Here is a 27,971-nt window from a genome sequence, read left to right on the forward strand (position 1 = left end):
TTATTCAATCCCTTTTAAATGGCTAGATGGACTAGATGGGTTATATGGCCTACGATATAGGTCAAATGTGATCGTCTGCCTATAACCAGCCTGAGTAGGCCTATCACTCCATTCCTATTCTATTCAGAGTTTAGAGAAATTAATTGAATTAGAAATAAGCTAATAGCAGGCTGGTTAATGCGATGCATGTCTGTTGAATTTGGAAAATCCCCCTGCACTGGACCCCGACCTACCTACTCAGCCAGTCAGGATCTGCTACTGCGTTGCGGCCATGCATACTGCATTGTTTTGACTAAATGATACGTGCTAAATAGCATGTCACGATGAGTACATAGTATGTAATTTAAGTATGCAGTACGCTGGTATGGGTATTCGGACACATCAGTTTCTTGCGGCTTCATGTTGAGCGTCTCCTCTGTAAAGGAATTCAAATCAATAGTGTGTCAGCTTCTCTCCCTGTCTTAGTGTTTAAAGCAACAATCTACCACAATGTGTTAACTACACTCTTAGAAAAAAGGGTTCCTGAAGGGTTCTTTGGCTGTCTTCATAGGAGAACCCTTTTTGGTTCCAGGAAGAAACCCTTTTGGGTTCTAGATAGCACCTTTCTTTCTAAGAGTGTACAGTATTAAAACAACAGGGCTTCTGTGCCATGTTTGGAACCTGGCACTGAACACCAACCTGGGTATCCATCACCTGGTATTAAGATGGACATATAGTATCACACCATGTTGTGTGAAGTGGAGACGCGACATGGTGTAATTACCAGTGCTTTTTTTTCAAAAACACTGAATCATCCAACTGCAGACATGAAGCCCTGTTGAATGTCTGCTGTGCTGGCTCCATTTCACCAGGATCTTGTCTGTTGGTGTGCTAAGGTGAAGTGTTCTGATCAGTTTCACTATAATAGCTTGTATAACGGCCTGAACCTGGAACCTGATATATACGAACCTGACACAGAGCACTAGAAACCATGTTTGATGCAATACAACCCAAACAAAACAGTACATTCCCATGGAAATATGCTTATAGAATGTTAACTAGATGTGTGTACTGACGAAGTTCCTGTTCCAACTGAAGAGACCCACTAACTGTAAAGCTTATGGAAAAATCTTTAGTTTAGACCTACCAAAAAACTACAAATGATGTTTCCAGCCACCTAACATTGCACTAAATGCAGCTGCTCTTTATCAGAACTCATAACTTGTTTCCGAGTTTACCATTCCAGAGAATGGTAAGGGCTCCACCCCATGTTTTTACAAGGTACTACCACATATTTATTCCCTATAAAGGATTTAACATTTCAACGTTTGAATCTCACAACTCTGTGATTAGGCTGTAGGTGTATGAGTTATGGGGGCCTGACTAAGTTGATCAGCTACATTTGTTTATTTTATTATTTAACTTGTATTTATACAGGGTAGATCACCATTAAGACCAGTTTCTCATTTGTAGGGGAGCCCTGTGAACATGAACGCACAATAAATAATATCTATACAATAAATACAAGATCAATCAAAACAAATTCACATAATACCTCTCTTAAACTCCATCTAAACTGCCCAATGGAGACAAGCGAGTCTAATTTCAAGGTGGCCTGAAGGCTTATCCATGAACTGGAGTCAAAACCATGCTGAACCATGAATCATGAATGACCAGGTGTACTGAGTAGGCACAGGAGTAAATAACTGTATTATCCGCGTAGAGATGAATGTTACAGGTTTTAACAGATAGACCAATATTATTTACATAACTTGTGAAGAGAACCGGGCCCAAATTTGACCCCTGCGGCACACCTTTTGCAATATTGAGGAAACTACATTTGATACCGTCAGTAAGCACACATTGTGTCCTGTCAGTTAGATAGTTCTGGAACCAATTGCAAGATGCCTGATTTCGGCCTATTTCAGACAACCTTCGAACAAGTAAGAAAGGGTCAACCGTATCAAATGCCTTCAACGGGTCAATAAATAAGGCAGCACAATGATTTTTATAGTCTAAACTATAGCACATCATCTAAGACAAGTGTAGCTGCTGAAACAGTGCTACGTCCCGCTCTAAAACCAGATTGGTGCTCATTAAAAACAGAATGAGAAGTTTAAAAAGTTCTATGTTGAGAGTTGGCAAGGCAAGATAGCTTGGAAATTGGACAGTTGTTATCCAAGTCAGAAGGATCTCCGTCTTTGTGAAGGGGGAATACTTGTGCATTTTCCAGATCTTAGGGATAACCCCAGAAACAACTGTCAAGTTAAAAATATAGGTTCATGATTCTGCAATAAGTGGGGCAGAAAGCTGCGGCAAAAAAGGATGAAGCATTTCACTACACCCGCAATAATCTTCTGAACATGTGTATGTCACAAATCAAATTTGATTTGAAGTGAGTCAGCCCCAGTGTATTTGTTTTACATCAATCTTCAATAAGGCACTTAGTACATCATAGACATCAAATGGTTGAAATGAAAATGAGGAATGTATATCTGGGAATGTATCGTTCTCTGCAACCTGACTCGAGGTGAGTAATGGACTCCCTCGGCTTGAATCAAAGTTTTCAGAAGCTAGATGGCCTGCTGAGGCAAAGTGGTTATTAAAATCAACACAAATGTCCCTTATCTGTTATGGGACCAGAGGCTGTCATTAGCTCTATCCCGTACCCTTAGTTTGTTGAACGGATCAGGCTTATCTGTAATAGAGTTGAGCAAAGAAGTAAAACAATTTAGGGCCCGATCCAAGTCAGAGATATCTGACACAACCTTCCATTCACACAATCCCAGATCAGAAAATAATTGTTACCTAGAATTTCTCTTTGTAGTAATACAAGAGCGAGATATAGGTAACTTTGCATCTCTTATGCAGGCAATGAGACAATGGTCACTAAATATCAAGAGTTCCATTGGGGCATTTGTCAAAATAATATCTAAAAGAGTAGATTTTTCAGCGTGTTTAAAGTTGGGGCGGGTTGGTTCATTTATCAACTGAGTTATATCTGCATTGAACTAAATCTCTTTCAGCCTATCAGAAGCTGGCATCAACCAATCCAGATTAAGATCACCCAAAATGTATAATTCAGATTTAGCATAGTTAGATAGCAAGTCAGACAATTGGCTAAGAGCACATGTTGCGGCAGAGGGAGGGTGATAAATTCCCACTAGTGTAAATTGGGCATTATTATCAAGGACCACATTTAGGACGAGACATTCAAATTGCTTAGGGACAGATAGTGAGAGATACAGAAACATTTAAGTTGTCCTTTGTAAATATGGCAACACCTCCACCTCCACCAACTGTAAGATCTAAAAACATTATAACCAGACAGATACACATCCGGCATAGTCTTATTAAGTTCCAGATATTACCAGAATGTCCATGTTGGCTTAAGAAGCAAGAGTTCAAACTTCTGGCATGCCGCAGCTGCGGGATTTCAGATCAGATGGAGTCTCTGATACAAGCATAGGCCTACTTTGCCCAGTTGGTAACCCCTTATTTGAAAATTCCATAGGGCTAGTTTGAATTGTATAGATACAATAATGTCTAGATCTGTATCATTGGGCCTATGCTTTGAGCGAGGAAGTGGATTAAAACAAGTCAATGAGGGTCACCTGTTGCGGGCCTGCGGTAGAATGATAACGCTGATCATTTATGGTTGGGATTACCTGAGTGAAACTTGGGGTGTTGATAAGTCTCAGCGCAGCCTTGAAATACGAGGACAGGGTCTAGGCACAAAGATGATTACATACTCTGCCTTCCAAATCAGACTAACATCCAATTAAGGTAATTGAATCAAATGACTCAGAGGTGACTCAACAAACAAGCCATCCAAACTAATTCATTAAATGGACTTCAAACAGTGAGAGATGAAAATGGCTTTCCGCTGAGACGGGGTTGGGAGGCGGAGGTTCACAAGGTCCATCTTTTATGCTTCCTGAGATGTGGCAACAGCTCTCTCTAACCAACAACACTAATTAAAGCTCTAGCAGGGGATCAATAAAGAGATGCAAGCAGGTGTAAAATGTCACTTGTCTTTGGTTTAATCAGTATTACAAACTGTGAAAAAAGGCATCATGGTCAGTCTAAAATGCTCTGGCTACAGAAGAGCAGAGGATATTGAGAGACCTGTAAGCAAAGGAAACAGCAGATAGTAGAGGCACCAATGGTGTTGTTGCAGAGTGAAGTCATCGCTGAATGATGTCCTAGATGTTCAACGTCCTACTCTCCACTACTCTCCACATAACTCCAGCAGGATTTTGCGGTAATCTCCAGATGTGTCTCCCTAAACAATACAGAAACACTCAGATTACGTCAAAATAACAGAAAGAAATGGGCACAAATCTAACTTTTAAATGAGACAAATCATTACTTCATCCCTTGTGACCAGGGTCTCACCTTGATGAAGGAATGGAGAGTCTTGCCGTACGCTTTCAAGAACTCGGTCTTGATGTCCAACATGTCAATCTCGGCCCGAGCCACCATGATTCTAATCAGTACGCTGTCTGTAGTTCCCAGACCCTGAAAAAACAGGAGGGAAGGAGCTGTCAACATTCTGATGAATTCAGTCGGATAACCCACAAGCGTAAGCAGATATGCACCCTCCATGGGAGGTGTGTTAAAAAAGTCTCAATTTCAAAATCTTTACCTTCATGGATTTATATAACCGCTCTGCAAAGAATGCTGGCTTGTTTTTAAGGCATTTCACTGCAAAAAATAAATCAGATCGATACATCAGGCATGATAGCTCAACAAGCTTTAGTTTAGCTTATTTTCATCAGAACTGATCGGACTCTCAGTCTTATCTGTCTTCGGTACATTATTACAAGAGGCACTGAAACAAATTGGACCCGTCTGACCTATTGCCAGAAAGACATTCTCCAGAGAGCCAGACATCTCCCTCTTAATGCTGTCCTCGATGTCCCTCCCAGAGATCTTCTGATACTCCTTAAACACTGAGACAATGAGGTGAGAGAGCGAGATATGGAATTAATCATACTGTTGTAGTGAGTAAGAAGCACATGACAAAATGTTGGTTCCTCAAATAACCAGAACATGTCCGCAGAACAGTGTCTGTGCATTACATTTTGTGCCAAAGTCAGTGTGGAAGTAAGTATCTTAACTGAAGAGAAGTGTAAAGTGCAATAAACAAACAATAAACAAGTAGACTGTGAGAAGGTCACTTCTGGTGATATGTAACTTCTTGTAACTTGTCACTCTGATCTTAAACGTGAGTCTCGGCAGAAACGTTATTTTATTATTATACAATATTTTGGGAGTGTATCGCTGCGGCGACGGTGGTGTACAGCGTTGGTGTACTGCTGCTAAATGAATATACACAGAAATATTTTTGTGGGGACAATACCTTGGAGTAGGTGATTTCTGTTCCTCACACAGAGCACAGTGAGGAACTTGACCTCATCTGTTCCCCAACGAGCCTCCCCAGCCTCGTAGATATCCTGAAAACCCACAGCAAAAGTACTTCACAAACCCAAACAGAAAATCTCCCAACACTGACTGTTTTGGGACATATTTGATGTGAGATTAGGTTTTTAAAAAACTATGTCTAAAGTTGATCTTACTGTTCATCTTCCTAACCGTGGGGTGATCCTGATACCCCAGCATGTGCTACTATGCGAGATAGACAGAGCCAGGTCACCTCCTCTCTGGGTCCATATTCTCACCTTAGCATCCTTCACAGCCTGGGCCTCATCCACAGTGTTGCTCTCATCTCGCCCCGCCTGTCAGTCACAGGACAGACACAGAGGCCATGTTAGCAAAGAGTCAGACAATGACATGACCATTACCTGGCCATAAGAGGCCTCTAAAAACTACAAACATCCATTATGTGTTAAATTGTACCCAAGTGATGAAGTGAAGGGGGAGTGACTATTTCCTTTACAACAATTCATGTACTGTAGATCGGTTGGCTTTCCTTTGATTGTTGGAATATGAAGGTCAACCAGGTGTGTATTCAGAGAGGTCAATATTGTAACGGTCTATCCTCACCGTGAGCAAAGAGACCAGAACCCTCTGGAACATTCCGGAAGTATCACCATCGATATCTTCCTCCAGGTTCTTTTCATAATCTGCCATCACACACGATTTAAGCAAAAAGTAGGAGTTAAGAATGACCTTAGACCCAGTGATCGGACTCTGCAATTATAACACACAACACTTGAAACGGTTCGTGAACACCCTGTCAAAAGCTATGGCAGGCAACAAAAGTTGAATATTGCTCTATAGAAGACACTAATAAATCATTCATATCATGCATTGTGTTCACGTTATGTGATTCATTGTTTGTCCGTACACTCTCAAGAGGGCGAGACACTGATATCCTAGATCAGATTTCCTCTTCATATACAGTGATCAATACTAAAGTATCAACTTGTACCATACACCGTATGCGATACCTCTTCTACAGATGGAGATTCAATACATGGCACAGACAGAATGTGTACTGTGTAGCTACTACCTTTGACGTACGCCGCTGTTATGGCTCTAATTTCAGCGTTCGTCCTTGAGGCCAGGATATCAATGAGAGCAGCCTCCTCTGTTCCAGCACCCTAGCATTCAGTAAAATAGAGATGTGGAGAGCTATGTAAGTACCTCAAAGAGTAGTGTGATGCAACACATTTATGGATTGTGGATGAGGTGAACAGCCCAATACAATGTCAATAGCTCGAAGAAGTGCAGTATTGAAAAGTGTTACATCAATCCCCACTGTGATGGTGTCCCTAGCAGTGATAACCTCTGACCTTCATAGCGTTCCTCAGCTCGTAGGCATCATACACAGGAGCGGTCATCAGGAGGCCCAGCACCACGTTCTCAAAGTTCCCCGTCAGCTCTCCCTTCAGATCATCTGTCAGGTCCTACAGGGACAGAGAGACAGACATTTAAATGGGTCCCGATTGACACAATCTCCTGCCTAGTAAGCAAGTAAGCATACACTACTTCTCTCATACACTCATATCTCAGAGGTGATAAACAAGGCCTTCAAAATGTTTCATCTGTCAGACTAAATGCTTCAGACATTCCAGATACAAGTCTGCTTCCAGAAGGGCGTGGCTGCAAAAGAGCTGTACACAGAAGGTTTGTAGTGGACACATTTAGCTTCTTCATGAGCCTGCCTGTGGGTGTCCCCGTGCACTGTATGACTCACTGTTTCTGACCAGGAGGATTCCACTAGCAATCTTTGTCCTTCCCTGTGGCAAGCTTCCTCATTCATGGGACCTTTTAGATAACTTTATCAATGATTTATTGTATGCCAGACTGTGTCAGCTCCTATCTAACAGTGTCAATAGAGTAGACATTGATCAGACTTCCCTTTTAGTTTTAAATGCCGAGTTTAGTTATCGTTTAACATGGGGCCTGTCATTCTATAAACTCCCTACTTCACTTAAACACAAAGTGCAGTATCCTGACTGACATTGGCCTTCATTTAAAATCAGGTTAACCTCAACCCTCATGAGCGAGAGGTCTTTCCACCTAACCTGTGATGGTAGACAAGCTTCTCTCTATTCTCTGAAACACATAACCATCTTTGTGTAAGAGTTAATGATCAACCTGAGGCACCAACTGTCAGCACAATGTTACCATTAACACCAGACACCACCACACCCAGAAAAACACACACACAAAGCCACAAACCAGAAGGGTATACTATAACACATCATCAATAAGTTAGCCAGCTAAAATTGGATAAATAGCCAGAAATATTTGTTGATTTTCCCACTTAATTAAGAAAGCTAAACATAGATATGTGTTTGTGGTTGTTGAGTCAATTAGAGAATGCCCGTTTCAAGCTTATCTTTCTAAAAAAATTAAAAGTTATTTTAGAATATTTAGGGCAGTTAGCTGGCTAACTCCATGATCCTGCTTTGTAGTATATCCTTCCATGACTGATCACATGATAAATATAACCATTTACACAACCCCTGCACTCTCCTGTCACTATAAACTATTAAATACCCCCCCCTTACTGGAGCTGGTGGTGTTTAGCTTTTGGAACGTTTTGAGAATAGTCTGGTCCTGTGTGGCTCAGTTGGTAGAGCATGGTGTTTGCAACGCCAGGGTTGTGGATTCGATTCCCACGGGGGACCAGTACAAAAAAAAAGGTGTGAAATGTATGCAGTCACTACTGTAAGTCGCTCTGGATAAGAGCGTCTGACTAAAATGTAAATGTAGTAACTAAAAAAATATATAATTCAAACTGTGATATGAGAAATGTAATAAGACAGGCATAAGTCAGTAGAACACTTACCTTCCCCACGGTCTGCTTGTAAGCCTCCTTGATGCGTTGCCTCTGAGCAATGGTACGACGTGCCAGGACCTCAATGACAGCTGCCTCATCCGTGCCTATAAGAAACCATCACAGGGTTACATTACTGTATACCTTCACATTATACTGATCCATTAGGTAAAATAACTTACTGTTGACAAAACAGCATCAATCACCATTGAAATATCCTAAATATCGCCCCGATATCACACAGTTACAAAGAACTCAGCCAGATTTCAACCTGAATGTTGAACAGACACACTTCCGGCTTCCAAGCTCCTCTCTCACCCTGGAAAAACCCGGGTCCTACAGGCACAGTTGGTTCTCAGTGTATCTGCCATCTGGTTCTAATGCGTCGCACACTAGAGTCAGGTGAAACCTATTACGTCTAGCTAACAGCATCAGCATTCCCAACGTGGCGCTGTATACTATCTTGTAGGCTTGTGTTTAACAGCGCGTAACTTGTTTTCTTACAAAGCTCATTGTATTTTCTGCATTGTATCCCTACAGCACAGACGTGTAAAAAGCATAGACACAAAATATAACACAGGCGCAAAGATAATGCAATCCTACAGTAACTTCTGACTAGAACAGGAGAAAGGCAAAAAATAATGTTGAAAATGGGGGGAAAAAAATAAAAAGATGAGTCAAGTATACCGGAGTGGAGAAGGAAAGAAATGACTCCCAGGCCACACTCAGAGAAATGAATGAGGTCTTAGAAATGGAAAGTGACTACAGTCCTGTGTAGAGGGCCTGTAGAGAGTTCTAGAATAATTACAACTGATGTGAAAGTACTAATAGCATACTGTTCAACAGGAAGGTATTTTTGAAGCTTTCATTGAAAGGAAAGACATACAACTATTTTAGAATTAAGACCTATTTATCAGAAGAAAGGGGATCCTACCATACTCATCGACATTGTTTTCGGAATGTCTGAATTGATCTTAGAAACAAACAGCCAGTCATCTCTTAGAATGTTGGGATCACTCACCAGCCCCCTTCATGGCTCCTCTCAGTCTGTTTACATCCTCCTCTACTTTGAAGCCAGCGGCTTCAGTCACAGTTCCACGGTTGCCAATCTGCAGTGGCAAATATTAAAATGGCATACATATAACTCCCTATGAATTCAGCAGCTGGCATTTATCCAGTCACTATCCAACACTATTGTACTTTGAGTCATAGGCTATCACCCTCAAACTCAACTCTGGACCTTGAAGTAAGATCCACTGATTTTGACCTGGGACACCAGGTGTGTGTAATAACAGAAAACCAGCAGGCTCTGGACCTCGTAGGGTAAGAGTTGAGTACCCCTGGGCTATAGGTACACACATGCACAAACATACACATCTCAACAGATCTGTGTGATTTTGTTCAGTAACAGCAACACGTATTTATTATGTACAGTATAGGTGTAGCCTATATGTCTGACTGCCTCTGTAGTATACTGTGGCTGCTACTTTCAAAAAGCTGTCTTGTCTCTGCTGTCAGTAGGATTACAGCAGTAAAAATTGAATTGGACAATTTCATTGGTATAGGACATCATACATGTTTTATGCAAGCTACAATGAACTTACTGTTGATAAGTAAATGATTTCCAATACTAAGCAACGAAAACAAACAAATGTAAATCTGATCATGCAAATCTATGAAAATGTTGAACACTAAAATCATTCATAGTTCACTCACACTACAGTAGACACGTTCGGGTGCTGAGACTTACCGCTGCCATTATGCCAGTGAGATAGAGTTTCCAAACGTGAGCAAGAGAGATGGGAAAAGCTATCAAAAGAAAAACAGTTATATTATTTCTCAGGATGGTTAATAAACGCATATACGCCATTTTTCCTGAGATGCGCATTATATTACCATTATCCATACAATACCTCTGACCTTTGAGTAACAGATAAAGATGGGCTAACGAAACATAGACCATCTACATACATTTGTTAATTCCCACTTCGGTCAGTTGATCAAAAGCAAATGGTCCTGTTGCTACATTACCTAAATCAGTCCTGTAGAGAATAACAATGTGGTGAGCTTTCACAGTAGGAACGACTGGGTTAAATACTCATTATCCTCATTAATGTTTCATCACCACACCCACACACACACACACACACACACACACACACACACACACACACACACAGAGAGAGAGAGAGACACTGAATCTTTAGTTAATTTCCTACTCTAAAAATCAACTCTACCAACTGAAACAATTAGCCGACAACACTTCCTCCAAAATCCAAATCAGACAAAATACATCTCTGGTCAGAGCTTATTTACTTCATGGTGTCACTCAATATAGTTTATGTTGTTAATTATTATATTAATAGGGGACAACATCTTTATTGTCCAGGGTGTTGTCCCTTTTAGTGTCCCTTTTCGTCCAGGGGTGTTGTCCATATTGTGCCTCTTCATTAGCCAAGGATGACAACTCTTTCAGAAATGTACTGTCTACATCTGCTCAGTTTGGGGTCGAAATACCTGGCACAAGAAGAACCCTTTTAACCCCTGCCTCTGTCACACTGCCATATCAAAACATTACTAGATCTAAAGTCACACCTATCTGAATCACTTTTTACATCAATAGGCCTATATTAGTAACCAGCATTAGCCCACTGGAGTAAATGTAGTTTTCAAAGTAACAACTGCGCAGACTCGACAAACCTTTGGTAAATATGGAGACATTGTTACGCAAAACAGTTCTTATAGTTTCTTGTTAGTTTCCAAGTTGCCCGGCTTGTGATTGTAACTTATGGCCCAATTCAATAAGTATATAGTTTGCAGGACGCGATGTATGTATATCTGTCTGCTGACAGCCAGCAACGGAATAATAACTTTGAGGTTAATTTTCTGTTCGAGACACACCCTTGAATGTGTAAGATAGTAGGTATTCTTAAGCTTCTAGGTAAAAACAACACAATACATATCGAGCCTATATTTCTAGTTTAACCTCATCCTATAAAATCACATACAAATGTTTACTTACCGTAGAGACAGTAAAAACGATATTTTCTAATGAAGCAGACCGAAAGGAAGCTCTCTTCTGCGAATGACGGCCGTTAAAACGCAACACAGTGGATGACACAAAGAGGAGTTTTCGGTCCCACCCCTTTGTGGTTACACTAGGGCAGGCTACATTATATTTTACAGTGAAGAACTCTCTCTCTCTCTCTTTTTTTATTTTTTTACAATTGTTAATTGTGATTGCAGATACTTGTACCTTGTATTATGCTTCAAGAGGAAAATAGCATGTCAACCCATTACCATATTCTAGTATACTAATGAATTCATTTTAGAGATTCTCCCTTGTGGCTGCTCACCCGCGCCCCCACCAGTCAATGCCACCAGTGTGCCCCCCTCACTACAGACCTCATGACTACAGAACTCATGACTACAGATCCCATGACCCCACTGCAGTAAAGCTGTAGGCAGCTGCTGATATGTTGGTGTTGTCGTAGTAGCCGAAGCTTGTATTCGCCTATCTTGCGTACATCTAACATATACTAACTGACTAGCTAGCAATATGTTATCTATATTTTCTAAGGGAGCTATCAAACCAAACTGAGGTCGAAAGTAGCTACAATTGGTACATTTCGGAATTACCATTTCCTGTCATTTTGATAGGCATTTCCTGTTGCGAAATAGCTAGGTAGCGGTTCGTGGCAGTAAGCTAGCTGACGTTGGCTAATTGGTAGCCTAGCTGGCTAGCTAGCTAGATGATGAATTGTAGCAGACTTGGAAATAATCATTCTTTGCTGAACGACATTAAATATGGAAGGATCGTGTAATATTGGCACGTTTTACATGGGATATATTACAACGGACATAATTTTTACAGGATAACCTTAGCTACATGAAATGTCATAACGTTAAGCTAGCCGCGGAGATGGAGGGACCCACAACCCCCTGAATAGCTGCACTGATGGAGAAATGTCCTCCTCCAAGATGAGCAAGTCGAATACTGCGCAAGGTTTAGCGGAAATATATTAGCATCTATCTTAGCTATATTAGTCTGTCAAGCAAATGGGAGACTGGTTATTCGGAGTTAACTCATAATTGACAGCTAACGTTAGCTGCTGGTGAAGAAATCACTGCTGTTTTTGGCATCTGCCCACAACAAAACTGGTTTTGTCAGACAAACCTTAGGCCTTGTCCAGAAAACAAAGTTAATTTGTGAAACTGACATCGCTGGAAATAAGGACATTTGAGCTTTCTGCGTCGTCATTTGAGCATTCTGCGTCGTTTTGATTGAAGTGAGGATAATAGTTCCTCATCATCTGACTGATAGTTATCATGAGGAAGTTCTTTGATTCATCTCGTCGGGAGTTGGTCAGTTCTGGACCTGGTTCTGGAGGAGGTAGCAGTGGATCCAGCCATGTAGGTGGCAATTTAATTGGACGTTCATGTACTATAGGTCGACACCAAGTCACTATTGAAGAAACAGTGGCCGAAGGTGAGTGAGATGTAGGAATTGAGGCTTGTCTTTTGGAAATGTTTTGATGCCCGTGCTGACTGAGAACATGAAATGTGACAATTCAGTCAGACAGCAAACTGCCACAATGTTTGAACATTGATCAGTCATTACCAGCCAGGTAGCTGCTACACGAACTGTGGTATGATGACATTCAGTACTGCTTAAGCCAGAGGCAGGCCTAGGTTTCAGAATGATATGGCTACAGTAGGCTTTGTCATTGGCAGAGACACATATTTGTCAATTTTCCACTCAATGCCATGATGTAATCCTATTCCTGACACTTGAATATCGGACACACCCAGCCCAATTACCATTTCAATGTAGGTGGATAAGCAATTCAAAGGAGCCATGCTGTTTGTAGATTCCAGTTTTGATGATCAAGTGTAAGGGCTGCTGCCTGACAGTGATTTATCTGTCGCGTGACTGACAGCTCTGTCGTTGTTTGAGCGGCAGCTTTATTAGGTAAAGCCGTTGGCAGGAAATCCCCTTACATATGAGGTGCTGATTAAATGTACTCAGGGACAGTCTGTTTTGGGTGTTGTATGATTTATTAAAATGTGTGACCATGGACATGAGAAGAGGCTCATTTTCAGGTACTGAAGAGCACTGAGAGATGTCTGGGGTGTGGATGTATCTGTAGGCCTACTCTTAAACTAAAGTCCATTGGGGACATTAAACGTGGTATCTTTGTCCTTTTGACAACCCAAGACCATACAGATCAAGTTGCTGATCGTTTGGGTATTACATTTACGTCATTTAGCAGACGCTCTTATCCAGAGCGACTTAAATGAATGCATACATTTCATACATTTTTTCCCGTACTGGTCCCCCGTGGGAATCGAACCCACAACCCTGGCGTTTCAAACACCATGCTCTACCAACTGAGCCACACAGTAGTGAAGTCCAAAGAACCTGCAGATAATGCCTTGATGTGAGGAAGTGATGTAATATTAGGCTAATCCCTGACTCCCTGTGCAAATGGTAAAAATCACCTCTCAAAACAGTATATTTTTAACCTTAAGCAGCCATCTTGTTCAAGTTTATGTAAATTCAATCAGTTCTTGAAATGAAATAATTCCAGAATAGAAAAATGAAATAGCCTTTAAAAATGCCAAATGCATAGCCTAGCCTAAATAAACACAATATACATTATAATAATTGCACATCTCAATTCTCAAATTTATCTCAACCCCTGTTACCATAACACCATACCATTTTGTATCATACACTTGGATGAAAGGTATACACCTTCTTCTCTTAACCTGCTACTCTATATCCCCAGGATGTGGCTATGTGCATGTTATGTGTGCATGTGAGTGTGTCGAGAGATACGAGTGCTGCTTGCTGAGAAATTGCGGTGCCTGCATTATCCTGCTCAGTAGAGTCATTTGTGTGGATTGTTTTCACTGGTAGGGTAATGATGTAGCCCTGACATATTACAAAAGTAGTTTACTTTGCACAACCGTCTTCTTAAAGACTGCAATTTTGCTCTATCAACCTCGGTTCATCATGACAATAATGGTCCTATCACTTTTTCACATTCCACGCTTTTGTTGGTTACGAAGGCAAATTGCATCTCATGATTTCTGCCTATTCTGTCCATCCTTCTGAAGCGCTGCTTTGCAGTGTACACTGTTCAGGAATTGAGTCTAAAACATGCTGAATAGAGAGAGAGTCAGCGTCTTGCATATTGTTGAAGTAGCCTATCCCTGCCCCAGTCTTATTTCAGCAACTAGCACTGCAATACTGTATAGAGCTACACAGTACACTGCAGTTTCTACACACTGAAATTGAACACCAGTATGGTATAACATATAGTATGGTATATATATATATATGTTATCAACATTAGCTAAAGACAGTGAATTCCATGCTAAGACAGTTAGGCTAGATAGGCCTTCAGTTTCCCTGGGGCAATGCCATCATGGAGGCTTGAGTTGCGCTGAAAGTGAGGAATTAAACATGATGCCACTAAGGCAGTTGGCAGAAGATGACTAATGATGCTGTTATGGATGCTACTCCAGGGTTTATTTATGTAATTCTATGTGCTATGTGCTACTACATTATGGATGCTGCATTTACCGGAATGGTTAGGCCTATTTGATTTCTTTACTCAAATATCTTGCCTTCTCTTCTAATCATATTGTTTCATAATGGGACGCGAATCACCATTATAAGAGTATTTATTTAATGTTTGGTGTGACTTGCTTCAGCAGTCACATTCTCAACCTTTCACTCTTGTATCCTCATTCATTTCAATGGTGGAATACAGGCTTCAGCATACTACACTGAAATCTCTGCCACAAAACTTTCAGAATGTTCAAACTAAAACATTTAGAGAGTTTAAAAACACATTATATGGATTATGATGGTGTACTACTCAATCTAGCCTACTATGCTAACCCACTATAATCCGTTGTAACAACTCCACACCTACAAACCACCCAATAATAGGTCACTATAACTAAACCAGAGCCTATGAAAACCCTATTTCTACAATACTATTACTACAACTACCACCATTACTACTGCCGTCACTACCACTACTGGGTTGTTCCATTTGATTTCAATCACGTTTTGACCACACCCCTTTGGATTTGAACAACATTTTCTATAAATATTGGTCTGGTCCATGGTAGAAGTGGTCAGAAAGTAACTTTTTGGAACTGAAAGCCAAAACATTCAGGAATGTTGACCCGTTTAGCATACCCCACCATACCATGAGACATGTCTTCATCACTGGAAAATATTAACCCACTAGTTTGATATCATTTAAAAGAAGGAGAACTCCTAGGAGTAAAGGGAAAGGGGGATACCTAGTCAATTGTACAACTGAATGCATTCAAATGAAATGTGTCTTCCGCATTTAACCAGGGTGTGGAGGGCTGCCTTAATCGACATGCATGTCATCGGCAACATTGGACAGTCAATTATCATGTTCAAGTCATATTGACAAAGTTGTTGTGAAGATGGGGAGAGGTATGTCTGTTATAAAAAGATGTTCTGTATTTTTTACACACAGATCAACAGTTGTTCAGGCTCTGGTCTTGTCCCATTTTGATTACTGTCTGGTAATATGGTCAAGTTCAGCAAAGAAAGACCTAGAAAAGCTGCAGCTGGCTCAAAACAGAGCAGCACGTCTTGCCCTTAACTGCACACACAGAACTAACATCAACAATATGCACGATAGTCTTTCATGGTTGAGGAGAAATTGACTACTTCTCTTCTAGTCTTTTTAAGAAAAATGTGTTAAATGCCTAACCACTTGTATAATCTGTTTGCATACACATCAAACAGACATAAATACCCCACCAGACACGCCACTGTGGGTTTCTTCACGGTACCCAAACCAAAACAAAGCCATGACGTCATGGAATGCTCTGCCACCAGAGGTTACTCAAGTGACATGACCATTCAAATCAATGAGTGGATATGCGTGGACTGGCGGCAATTGTGAGTGTACCCATAGGAGCAAAGCAGGAAGTGTACCCATCAATACGTGCTGTGATTTGTTGATTCAACTCAACTGACATTACAAAAAAGACATTCCATTGCATGAGCCACATCAGTTAACATAATCTGAATGAACGTTCTATACCAGGCAGCCATTGCGAGTTTACCAGTCATATTGCCAGGGCTAGAGATTCCATGCGCGTTCAATTCATTCTATTTCCCCTCCCTGTTGCTGCAGGGAGGGGGTGTTGCCTAGGCAACCGAAGACTTGTTTGCTAAAACACCCTGCTTATTTCAGCAAGGAGGAACAAAGTTTCATCATGTTGTAAAGTGTCCATTTTTGTTACCACACAAACAGACTCAACCGCACAAATGCTCTGCTGTACTGTTTTTAATCAGCTGTTATTTAAAAAAAAAAAGAAGATGATTAAAATGATAAAAAAAATTGACAGTTTATTTTCTGTAATTGTGCCAGCCCTAGCACAGAGTGGTGTTGCCAACACAGACTTCCAATGGTTGCTTGCCTCCAAACACTGAACCTTATTTCGGTCTCATTCACTCTCTCTCTTTCTCACAGGGGGGTTTGCCATCGTGTTCCTGGTACGAACCAGCCAAGGACTCCGCTGTGCCCTCAAGAGGATGTATGTCAACAATGAGCACGACCTGCAGGTGTGCAAGCGAGAGATCCAGATCATGGTGAGTAGCTGTGAGATTACCCCACTCCCACGGCATGCGTGGAGGGGAGCTACTCTGTTTATTATTCTCCTCTGCTTACATGAAAACACAGGAAGGCCCGTGAACTCTGCACTACATTATTTATCAGTTACAATTTCCCTCTGGGGACAATCAAGTTGAACTGGAACTTAAATGGCATGATAATGTTCACTCTGCCTGTTAATGTAATCCGGTTGTGCATGTGCTCTTGCAGAAGGACCTGGTCGGCCATAAGAACATCGTTGGCTATCTGGACTCTAGTATCACCACTTGTGGAGGAGGAGATGTGTGGGAAGTGCTCATCCTCATGGACTACTGTAAAGGTGAGTGCTTACTGAAGGGTCTGCGTTCAATCAAGTGTAGTTGAAAGACAAGAATAAAGCCAGTCAACTGTCACTCCACATGAGGGCGCTCTCTGTCTGACTATTAGTCTAACTTCCATCTAGGCCACGGGTGTCAAACTCATTCCGTGGAGAACCTAGTGGCTGCGTGGTTCGTTTTTTTCCCTTTCAGTTAAGACCTAGACAACCAGGTGAGGGGAGTTCTTTACTAATTAGTGACCTTAATTCCTCAATCAAGTACAAGAGAGGAGCGAAAACCCACAGACACTCGACTCTCCGTGGAATGAGTTTGACATGTGATCTGGGCCTACCACTGGTGTGGGGACTTTGTTGTTGTACTTGTCTTTGCATATCATTTGAGTTCTGCGCTGCGCCAGGTTTTTTTCCATGATGTGAATGTATGTTATAGGCATAGTAGATGTACAAAAAGTGTAGAAAACATTAGGAACTCCTGCTCGTTCCATGGCACAGACTGACCAGGTGAATCCAGGTGAAAGCTATGATCCCTTATTGATGTCACTTGTTAAATTGACTTCAATCAGTGTGGATGACGGATCACCACCTCAAGCTGAACCTCGGCAAGACGGAGCTGCTCTTCCTCCCGGGGAAGGACTGCCCGTTCCATGATCTCGCCATCACGGTTGACAACTCCCTTGTGTCCTCCTCCCAGAGTGCTAAGAGCCTTGGCGTGACCCTGGACAACACCCTGTCGTTCTCCACCAACATCAAGGCGGTGACCCGATCCTGTAGGTTCATGCTCTACAACATTCGCAGAGTACGACCCTGCCTCACACAGGAAGCGGCGCAGGTCCTAATCCAGGCACTTGTCATCTCCCGTCTGGATTATTGCAACTCGCTGTTGGCTGGGCTCCCTGCCTGTGCCATTAATCCCCTACAACTCATCCAGAACGCCGCAGCCCGTCTGGTGTTCAACCTTCCCAAGTTCTCTCACGTCACACCGCTCCTCCGCTCTCTCCACTGGCTTCCAGTCGAAGCTCGCATCCGCTACAAGACCATGGTGCTTGCCTACGGAGCTGTGAGGGGAACGGCACCTCCGTACCTTCAGGCTCTGATCAGGCCCTACACCCAAACAAGGGCACTCCGTTCATCCACCTCTGGCCTGCTCGCCTCCCTACCTCTGAGGAAGCACAGTTCCCGCTCAGCCCAGTCAAAACTGTTCGCTGCTCTGGCACCCCAATGGTGGAACAAGCTCCCTCACGACGCCAGGACAGCGGAGTCAATCACCACCTTCCGGAGACACCTGAAACCCCACCTCTTCAAGGAATACCTGGGATAGGATAAAGTAATCCTTCTAACCCCCCCCTTAAAGATTTAGATGCACTATTGTAAAGTGGTTGTTCCACTGGATATTATAGGTGAATGCACCAATTTGTAAGTCGCTCTGGATAAGAGCGTCTGCTAAATGACTAAAATGTAATGTAAATGTAGATGAAGGGAAGGTGACAGGTTAAATAAGGAGTTTTAAGCCATGAGACAATTGAGACATCGATTGTGTATATGTGCCATTCAGAGGGAGAATGGGCAAGACAAAAGATTGAAGTGCCTTTGAACGGGGTATGGTAGTAGGTGCCAGGCGCACCAGTTTGAGTGTGTCAAGAACTGCAACGCTGCTGGATTTTTCACGTTCAACTGTTTCCCGTGTGTATCAAGAATGGTCTACCACCCAAAGGATATCAAGCCAACTTGACACAACTGTGGGAAGCATTTGAGTCAACATAGGCCAGCATCCCTGTAGAAGGCTTTTGACACCTTGTAGAGTCCATGCCCGATGAATTGAGGCTGTTCTGAAGGTAAAAGGGATGCAACTCAATATTATAAAGGTGTTCCTAATTTTTTGTAAAGGCCTCCTATTGCGAAGTGGTCATTTTCGATCAGTGGTATTCAAAGTTGGGGTCGTGACCACTAGTGCGGGCGGGGGAACTGCAGTGGGGTCACCCCAAAAAAACATTAAGAATACATGTTATTTTATAGGATAATATACAAAAGTTTTAGAAGAAGATGCATTTGAAAAATAACATTTTATTGTGTATTTTGGGGAGGGGGTTCTTGAAAATGTAATGAATTGAAGGTTATTTGTTGATGTAAAAATATTAATTTACTGATTTTATGCTTGTCATTTAGATTTGGGGTGAGGTTTGATCACGAGAAACTCGTGTGGAAAGAAAATGGGGTCCCCAGAAATTCTGGTGGAAAAAAAATAATGGCGTCCCCGCTGAAAAAGTTTGAACACCACTGTTTTAGATGGTCAAGAGACTGAGTGTCTGAGTGCCAGATGGGTGTACTGAGGAACCTTGCTAGCTCCATACCCAGTGTCTGTGTTCAGTAATGAGACTGAGCAATGTATCTCTGCAGGGGGCCAGGTGGTGAACCTGATGAACCAGCGTCTGCAGACAGGCTTCACAGAGGCAGAGGTGCTGCAGATCTTCTGTGACACATGTGACGCCGTGTCTCGACTGCACCAGGGCAAGACGCCCATCATCCACAGGGACCTCAAGGTGCGGAGGAATAGAATCCTGCTCCTGTGTTTTCTCCCACCTCCTTACTCTGCTCCCACTCCCTCTGTCTCATCTCGTTCTTGGCTTAGTCTTCCTGTCATATAAATAATATTAATATATATATAGATATAGATATATTAGTGTCTTCGGGAAAGTATTCAGATCCCTTGATTTTTTTTCTACATTTTTGTTAGGTTACAGTCTTATTCTAAAATGGATTAAATTGTTTGTTTTTTTCATCAATCTACACACAATACCCAATAATGACAAAGCAAAAACAGGTTTTTAGAAATGTTTGCCAATTTATAAAAAATACAAACAGAAATATGACATTTACATAACAATTCAGACCCTTTACTCAGTACTTTGTTGAAGCAAAGTACTGAGTAAAGTATCGAGTCTTCTTGGGTATGACGCTACAAGCCTGGCACACCTGTATTTGGGGAGTTTCTCCCATTATTCTCTGCAGATCCTCTCAAGCTCTGTCAGGTTGGATGGGGAGCATTGCTGCACAGCTATTTTCAGGTTTCTCCAGAGATGTTTGATCGGGTTCAACTCCAGGCTCTGGCTGGACCACTCAAGGATATTCAGAGACTTGTCCTGAAGCCACTCCTGCGTTGTGTTGCCTCTGTGCTTAGGGTCGTTGTCCTGTTGGAAGGTTAACCTTCACCCCAGTCTGAGGTCCTGAGCGCTCTGGAGCAGGTTTTCGTCAAGGATCTCTCTGTACTTTGCTCCGTTCATCTTTCCCTCGATCCTTATTAGTCTCCCAGTCCCTGCCTCTGATAAACATCCCCACAGCATGATGCTGCCACCACCATGCTTCACTGTAGGGATGGTGCCAGGTTTCCTCCAGACGTGACGCTTGGCATTCAGGCCAAAGAGTTCAATCTTGGTTTCATCAGACCAGAGAATCTCGTTTGCATTTTGGCAAACTCCAAGCGTGCTGTCATGTGCCTCTTTACTGAGGAACGGCTTCCGTCTAACCACTCTACCATAAAGGCCTGATTGGTGGAGTGCTGCAGAGATGGTTGTCCTTCTGGAAGATTCTCCCATCTCCACAGAGGAGCTCTGTCAGCGTGACCATCGGGTTCTTGGTCACCTCCCTGACCAAGGCCCTTCTCCCTGGATTGCTCAGTTTGGCCGGGCGGCCAGCTCTAGGAAGAGGTGGTTCCAAACTTCTTCTGAATACTTATGTATATGTGATATTTTCTTTTTTTTTTATTTCATACATTTGCAAAAATGTCTAAAAACCAGTTTTTGCTTTCACATTATGGGGTATTGCGTGTATATTGATGAGGGGGAAAAAACAATTTAATCAATTTTAGAATAAGGCTGTATCGTAATAAAATGTGGAAAAGTTCAGGGGTCTGAATACTTTCCAAATGCACTGTATACCGTTCAGCAGACACTTTCATATTTTATCCTTCTCTGGCTTTGCTTGACTTTTCTTCTCTTTTGTATCTCTGCAGGTGGAGAACATCCTGTTACATGATAAAGGCCACTATGTGCTCTGTGACTTTGGCAGTGCTACCAATAAGTTCCAGAACCCACAGATTGAAGGAGTGCCAATAGTCGATGACGAAATAAAAAAGTTTGTGAACTTGCTTAGCTTAATATGCTGCCATTTTATTTCCTTTGAATTTAGCAATTTTTTTTTTTTTACAGCTGTAGAAGAATACAGTTCAGAGGAATATATGCCTTTTCAGCCGAGCCTCGTCAGAGGTTAGCCTTGTGTTAGTTCAATACGCATCATAGTGTTCTTTATCCTCCTTTCTGTGGCCTTGTCCTATTCTCTCTCAGGTACACCACTCTGTCATATCGTGCCCCTGAGATGGTAAACCTTTACAACAGCAAGATTATCACTACTAAAGCTGACATATGGGTGAGTGGATGTTGTATTTTAGATCTAAGCTTTAGTCATGGTATTATTGCCAGCTTCTGATTTGTTTGTGTCTTTTTTACAGTACACTTTGTAGCGTATCTGTCACAGAATGCTCATGAAACTAAATGAAAACTTCAAGCTAATATTTGGTTTAGTTAGTACAGTAGGAAGTTAGAAGAGCCATATTTGTGTGGAGAAGCCTTTTCCCTTCAGGTTTCTCGAGGCATTTGGGTGTTGGTTCTAAATGGTATGTAACTTTATTATTGTGTGTGTGTTCTCTCCAGGCGATGGGCTGTTTGCTGTATAAGCTGTGCTACTTCACTCTACCGTTCGGGGAGAGTCAGGTGGCCATCTGTGATGCCAGCTTCACCATTCCTGACAATTCCCGCTACTCCTACAACCTGCACTGCCTCATCCGTCAGTATTCCACCACTCACTGTATCTGCTATGGAAATTAGTGTAGATTCTACAACGCCATTACGTATTTTATGAGTCCTGTACTACATGTTACGTCCTTATCTAACCGTGCTTAATCTATAGGCTGTGGGTTAGTCAGTGTGTTGCTTTTCTCTCTTCTGGTGTGGTTCAGTTGGTCTCACTTTTTCTCTCATATTTCCACCTCTGCTTGTCATTCTGTTGGTGTTTGTCAGGGTACATGCTGGAGCCCGACCCTGACAAAAGGCCTGACATCTACCAGGTGTCCTACTTTGCTTTTAAATTGGCTCGTCGGGATTGCCCTGTTCAGAATGTGAAGGTTAGTCTCTCTGCTCTGTGGTCAGGGTGACCTCTGTAGGGGGGGGTGACCTTTTCTAGTCTGTATGTCTGTCTCTCTCTGCTCGGGGAATAGTCTGTGGATTGGTCTCTTAACGGGCTCTGAGCCAGACCTACCAATGTTCTGTTCAGTCCATGCTCTGAAGCTATTGGATGTGCTTGTCATCTGTTGTCATGTGGTTCCATTCCCTCCTAAATATAAATGTACAATACTTTCATCTCTAATCTACCCCCATATAGAACTCTCCAATTCCTGCTCAACTCCCTGAGCCAATCAAAGCCAGTGAGGCAGCTGCAGCGAAGAAGAGCCAGAGCCAGACACAGAGTAAGGCCAGGTAAGTCTGGATGCTGGTGTTTGTCATACAGGGGGGCTGCCTGAGTAATCTTCTGGTTTTGTGTTTATACACACCAGTATTGAGGCTAGTATCCTTATTTTTTGTCAGTTGTGTGTTCTCTGTTCTGTTTTGACATCATTCATAAGGTAATTTCGTACCATTGACAAGTTGATCACCAACTCTCACCTTTCTCCCCCAGGTTGACAGATCCTGTCCCCACCACTGAGACCTCCATCACGCCCCGGCAGAGGCCCAAAGCTGGCCATGCCCAGCCCAGCGCTGGCATCCTACCCATTCAACCGGCTGCCCTCACCCCTCGGAAACGGGCCAATCTCCCTGCCCTTCCTCTAGGTATGTACCAACCGGCCGCTCTGCCGTTGTACTGCAATTAGGCTAACATTGGTTTATTTGGAGGCATGTTAGGTACTCGATACATACACAGAAGCGACTGAGGTAGATTCTCTACCCTAGGCCGGAATTTACTTACTAATCATTTGTAGACTGCAAATTGACTGCAAGAAGCCCAAACAGATATATTTGACTAAAACATAATCATTTAAAACGTTCCTTACATCAGCATATGATCAAGTGAACCTCTATTTGTTTTACATTTTGCAGGAAGAAATCTCTTTAGATGCACCATCTTGTTTTCAAGAGTGTCCAAATGAAGAAAAAAAACAAATACTTGGTAACAAGAATAATATGGCAGCTACTGCATAATAATAATGTAAAACTTACATAAACAGCATGAAGTTATACAACTACTAGGCCTAAAACTAATAAAAACTACAGATATAACTACTTATACAACTAATAATACGAGGTACCTATAATACTGTATATTAATGCATACATATTTACAGATATCTTCACGTTGATGTTTCTATTAGTAAAAAACACTATTATGAGTGTGGAAGAAAAAATCCTGAATTCAAATCACTTGGAGCTGATTTTCCTGGTGTTTTTACACTTATGTCCAACAATGAAAAATCCTCCTCACCCTTTTTGTTTTTGCTCAGAACCCTGCTCTACCCTAATGGCAGCATGCTAAGTTGGACAACATTTCAGTAGATGGAGGACATTGAGTATTAGCCACGATAAATAAATGTCTGCGTAAGTGGGCATGTACCAGAAGAAGCTAGGTAGCTCACATCGAGCTGAACCTGAACTGACCTGAAACACACTTGTTTTCCCCCCAGTTTTGATAAATCCAAAATATTATCTTAAGGCTCAAACTGCTCAGAACATTCTGCCAAATTTGCTGGAATTATTTCTCAAATGAGATCCAAGTTATATTTAGTAAAACATGATATGGCTCTCATTAGAAACCAATGGAGAGAACACTTGGCTTGTCTGTTTAGTCTGTCTCTCAACAGTCTCATCTAATGAGGTCTTACCAGAGAGTTGCCGTGCTCTGATTATTTTTCCCGCCTCTAACCAGACTGACTGCTCTAGAGCAGAATGACGCCACTTTGTTTTTGTGCTTCTTTTCCACCAGTGAAAGACAGGACACTGGAGAGTTGTGTACTTGTGTTTGCATTTTGATGGGGAATTACCTTAACTCAATTATTTAACCACTCAGAGCCAAGCCACTCACTGCTTGTGATACCTGCCATGTCTAATTATGTTACTGCATTTCTCAACAGGGAGGTAATGCAGTTAACAAACAAAATAACACTTAACAGCCAATTCATTTCCGTATCTATTAGACCACATTACCATGGCAGCAGCATTATGCAGATGGACCATAGGCTAAGCTAATTCCCTATAAATCCTATAGGACATGAACTGTTATTGTTGCGAAAAAGAGAAAAAAAATCCCTTTCACCAATTACACTTCTTCTCAATGACAACTCTTCCATGAACCTTATGGTTTGCGGAAAGCGTATATGGCAGCCAAAAAGATGGTTGCGTTACATTGGCAAGAGCCTCCGTCTCTGCCATGGCATCAATGGGGGTGCTTTGGAAATTCCTTACATGGAACTTTCTCTGTCCCGTATGCTTGGCGCTAAAGAGACAAATGTTGAGCTGTGGACTACTGTTATTGAACAAATAAGATGACTGCTATAATATCTGCAGTAAACGGGGACCTGTGGGGATGGGTGGGTGTTTAGTCTTTTGTCCTAACTGTTGTCTTGTCTGTGTACCATTTAAATAAACAAATGTAAATACATTTTATATTTCTGTCCTTTAACGTAATGTGTGATGACATCATTTTATGTATGTGAATAGCATGAAAAATATATTTTAATTGTTTCATGGCTTGTATAGTAACCAGATTCTGTACTCCTTGCAGGAGTCAACTTAAACCTTGCCCAGCAAGCGGCAGCCCTCCAATCACAGAAGGCACAGACCACAGCTCCGCCTCAGCCAGTGACCGGCCGTTCACAGAACCCTCCTAGTCAGGCCACACTTCAGCTGGGTGGAAAGCCCCAAGCTGGTACTCAGCAGAAGCAGGTAAAGTCAGGCAGCCACCCAAGCCCACAGCCATACCACCCTGCATCCCACTGCTGGCTTGTCTCTGAAGTCAAGCAGGGCTGGGTCTGGTCAATCCCACTCTTAGCAGCGTTAGCAGAAAGTGGATGTTAACTGTTCTCAGGGATACAATGTCTCAGAATGAGTGCTTATCAAGGATCAGGTCCCCCCTGTCCATGACGCAATCTTATTTATTGTTATTTAAAAGGAAAAACTGATCTCAAATCAGCATTCCTGCTCTGAGAAGCGACCACAGATACTGAAGATTTCTAATTTGCATTGTGATAAGCTTTCTGGTGCAGAAATAACTGACATCACCAGGTGGGTGCTTCCATGTTGGTGGTGGATGACGTGAGTTTCCTCCATAGTGCTCTGAGGATCTGGAAGTTTTTTAAAGAATTACAGTACAAACCACAGAGTATATGTATGTATGTATGTATGTATGTATGTATGTATGTATGTATGTATGTATGTATGTATGTATGTATGTATGTATGTATGTATGTATGTATGTATGTATGTATGTATGTATGTATGTATGTATGTATGTATGTATGTATATAAATATATATATATATATTTTTTTACACACAAATGTGTTAATATAATTGCTAAAAAAACGATTTGAATGAAAATGTTCCTCTTTACACTCTAAGGGGTCTGGAAAAATGTATTTCAAAGAAATGTAGATATTGTGTAGGATTTTGTTGCTTAGTGAATTCAGGACACTTATACCAGCTGTAAAATACCATCTGTAAGACGAGTTGCGGCTCAGGGTTGGGTTATTGTTCAGTCGCCCCTTGTATAGACCGTGTCATGGAACAGGCTTAGATAAGGAGAGAAGTCAAGTGCAGGAAACTGTTGACCAAACAGAGAAGTGAACATTAAAGAGGAAAATGGACCAAAGACGGTACCACACAATGGCTCCCCGTTACATTTTCATGAGATGACATGTTTTACAGTCTCCGATTTATAACAAAGACACAAGCAATGGCGTAATGAGTCCTTAGTTTTTAGGTAGGGAAGGCAGTTCTCCGGTATTATATGTATCGTTCTGAACCCACGATAACAGCCACATGCATTCTTAGTGGCACACTGTGTTGTCTGTGTGTAAAGCAGCTTTGTCTTCGTTGTCATGGTTTGTTGACGCTGTGTGCTGTCGTCCGTCTTTGTGTGGTAGCCAGGGCAACTGCAGCAGCAGCCAATCGCGGCAGCAGGAGCAGCAGTCACCGCAGCAGGGGGAGGAGTCCCACCTGTGCAGGCCAAGACGGAGGCCCCGAGTGCCCCACTACAGGCCGTGCCTCCCTCGCTGGCCAGTCCCACCCCCCAGAAGGCCCAGGTCCCGTCTAGCCCAGCCCCACCCAAAGCCCCAGCACGTCGTAAGCAGGCCGGCCAGAGCCAGGCCCAGCAGCAGCCAACCGCTCAGCCCACTCCAGCCCAACCTCCGGCTGCACAGCAGCCTACAGCTCCGCAGCAACCAGTTCCTCTACAACCAGTTGCCCAGCAACCAGTGGCCCAGCTAGAAGTGGCCCAGCAGCCACCTGCCCAGGCCCAGTCCATCCCTGCTAAAACCAGTCAGAACACAGCTGAGACAGAGACGGTAACATACCTGCAGCCTGCAACGAGTCCTCTCCCTGAGCTGTCAGACACACTCAAAGCCTGCTTGAAAGTGACATCAGGCCATCCGTTGTTTCACCCAGCCATCCATCGTCATGGCAATGCCATCAGCCTTCATCGTTTTCCTGTCTTTTTGCTTTTGTTCATTTGAGTGTTGTTTTCTTAGTACCTTAAAACCCCCTGTGAAATCCATTGTGATCCTTGTGAACGTTTGAATTATCCTCATTTCGGTGTGATAGACTTTTGTTTTACCCTTTTGCCTGTCCATTTTTTTTCACTTTAATTTGTATTATTTTACTTTGTTCGGCTCATTTTCTTTTGTGTTGTATGTATTTGGCATTGACAGTTATTCATTAGTGTTATTGGGTTTAGTTCTTTACAATGAGTCTCCTCTTCTTCCCCCTATTTGTGTTGTTTAGATGATCTGTTTCTTCCTCTCTCTCTCTCTCTCTGTCACTCCAGACTTCTCTTCCTGCTCTGTCCAAGACTCCGCCCCGCTCTCCAAAGGCTGCAGAGCGCACCCCGAGTGACTTTACCCAGAATTGGGTCGGTGGGCTACCTGGAAGTGACTCCACCCAGCCACTGCAAGAGGCCACAGCAGAAGATGGCCTCAACCAGTTAATGTAAGATATGGAGAAACGACATCATCACTTGAAATATCAGCCTTAATTAAACATATTTAGTTTTGAATGTGTAACAACAAGTTGACCTGTTCCGGCCTTTGCGTGTTTTTCCAGATCTGTTGGTACAATTCCACCCAATTCTACCCAGTCCCTTCAGCAGAGTATGTGTGAACCAGCCCAGGATGGCAACTTTGCTGCCTTTGCCCCTTCCCCTGCCTCTGCCCCTGGCCCTCCCATCGGCTCCCTCAGTCAGCCTGCCTGGAACCCTTTTGGGGATGATGACTTCTCCAATCTCAGTGCGGAGCATCTGATTAACAAAGACTTGGTTGACGAACAGACTGATGGTAAGGCTGTGCGTGCGTGTGTGAAATAATGTGTTCATAATTCTAAGAGATGGGAGCTAAAAGTACATTCTTACACCTAATTTGTAATATATCCTCTGCTGTACTAGTATTTCAAACCAGATAAAGCGGCAGTATAAGTTACTTTGTCTTTTTCGCT

The 27,971-nt window shown here is 42.4% G+C and overlaps 2 protein-coding genes and 1 non-coding gene across 14 annotated transcripts in view; 1 reads left to right on the forward strand and 2 right to left on the reverse strand.

Annotated features, from left to right (window-relative positions):
• Positions 1-3,999: 3,999 nt before the first annotated feature.
• On the reverse strand, positions 4,000-11,562 carry anxa4 (annexin A4). The gene is made up of 13 exons (XM_014131056.3): positions 11,256-11,562; positions 9,984-10,042; positions 9,255-9,342; positions 8,246-8,340; positions 6,741-6,854; positions 6,458-6,548; positions 5,989-6,068; positions 5,664-5,720; positions 5,345-5,438; positions 4,839-4,934; positions 4,628-4,686; positions 4,378-4,500; positions 4,000-4,264 (listed from the first exon to the last, which is right to left on the reverse strand). Exons 2-13 carry the CDS (start codon positions 9,990-9,992, stop codon positions 4,211-4,213), a joined length of 960 nt encoding a protein of 319 aa, XP_013986531.1. The 5' UTR covers positions 9,993-10,042; positions 11,256-11,562; the 3' UTR covers positions 4,000-4,210.
• Positions 11,563-11,688: 126 nt separating this feature from the next.
• Positions 11,689-27,971, forward strand: part of LOC106564698 (AP2-associated protein kinase 1) — a 34,921-nt gene continuing 18,638 nt past the window's right edge. For 11 of the 12 annotated variants that reach the window (XM_014130964.3, XM_014131010.3, XM_014130983.3 and 8 more), the window contains exons 1-14: positions 11,689-12,722; positions 16,774-16,892; positions 17,125-17,233; positions 19,625-19,767; positions 21,237-21,358; positions 21,568-21,649; positions 21,934-22,066; positions 22,300-22,403; positions 22,661-22,755; positions 22,955-23,106; positions 25,052-25,212; positions 26,411-26,830; positions 27,310-27,470; positions 27,585-27,814. In XM_014130964.3, the coding sequence (XP_013986439.3) occupies positions 12,563-12,722; positions 16,774-16,892; positions 17,125-17,233; positions 19,625-19,767; positions 21,237-21,358; positions 21,568-21,649; positions 21,934-22,066; positions 22,300-22,403; positions 22,661-22,755; positions 22,955-23,106; positions 25,052-25,212; positions 26,411-26,830; positions 27,310-27,470; positions 27,585-27,814 (2,191 nt within the window). In that variant the 5' untranslated portion in view covers positions 11,689-12,562. The remainder of the gene's footprint in view (positions 12,723-16,773; positions 16,893-17,124; positions 17,234-19,624; positions 19,768-21,236; positions 21,359-21,567; positions 21,650-21,933; positions 22,067-22,299; positions 22,404-22,660; positions 22,756-22,954; positions 23,107-25,051; positions 25,213-26,410; positions 26,831-27,309; positions 27,471-27,584; positions 27,815-27,971) is intronic. The other variant, XM_014131027.3, reaches the window with a different exon arrangement.
• On the reverse strand, positions 13,566-13,635 carry trnas-uga (transfer RNA serine (anticodon UGA)). The gene has a single exon. It is a non-coding gene; the product is annotated as a tRNA-Ser (tRNA).

The sequence above is a fragment of the Salmo salar genome, chromosome 01 (assembly GCF_965601325.2).
Source record: "Salmo salar chromosome 01, fSalSal1, whole genome shotgun sequence".
Classification (NCBI taxonomy): Eukaryota; Metazoa; Chordata; class Actinopteri; order Salmoniformes; family Salmonidae; genus Salmo; species Salmo salar.

Excerpts from the sequence above, each read along its gene's own strand:
- anxa4 (XM_014131056.3), bottom strand. Across the intron at positions 6,549-6,740 it reads AGCTGAGGAACGCTATGAAG|GGTGCTGGAACAGAGGAGGC; the intron begins GTCAGAGGTTAT and ends ACTGAATGCTAG. Across the intron at positions 4,935-5,344 it reads CAGAAATCACCTACTCCAAG|TGTTTAAGGAGTATCAGAAG; the intron begins GTATTGTCCCCA and ends TCATTGTCTCAG.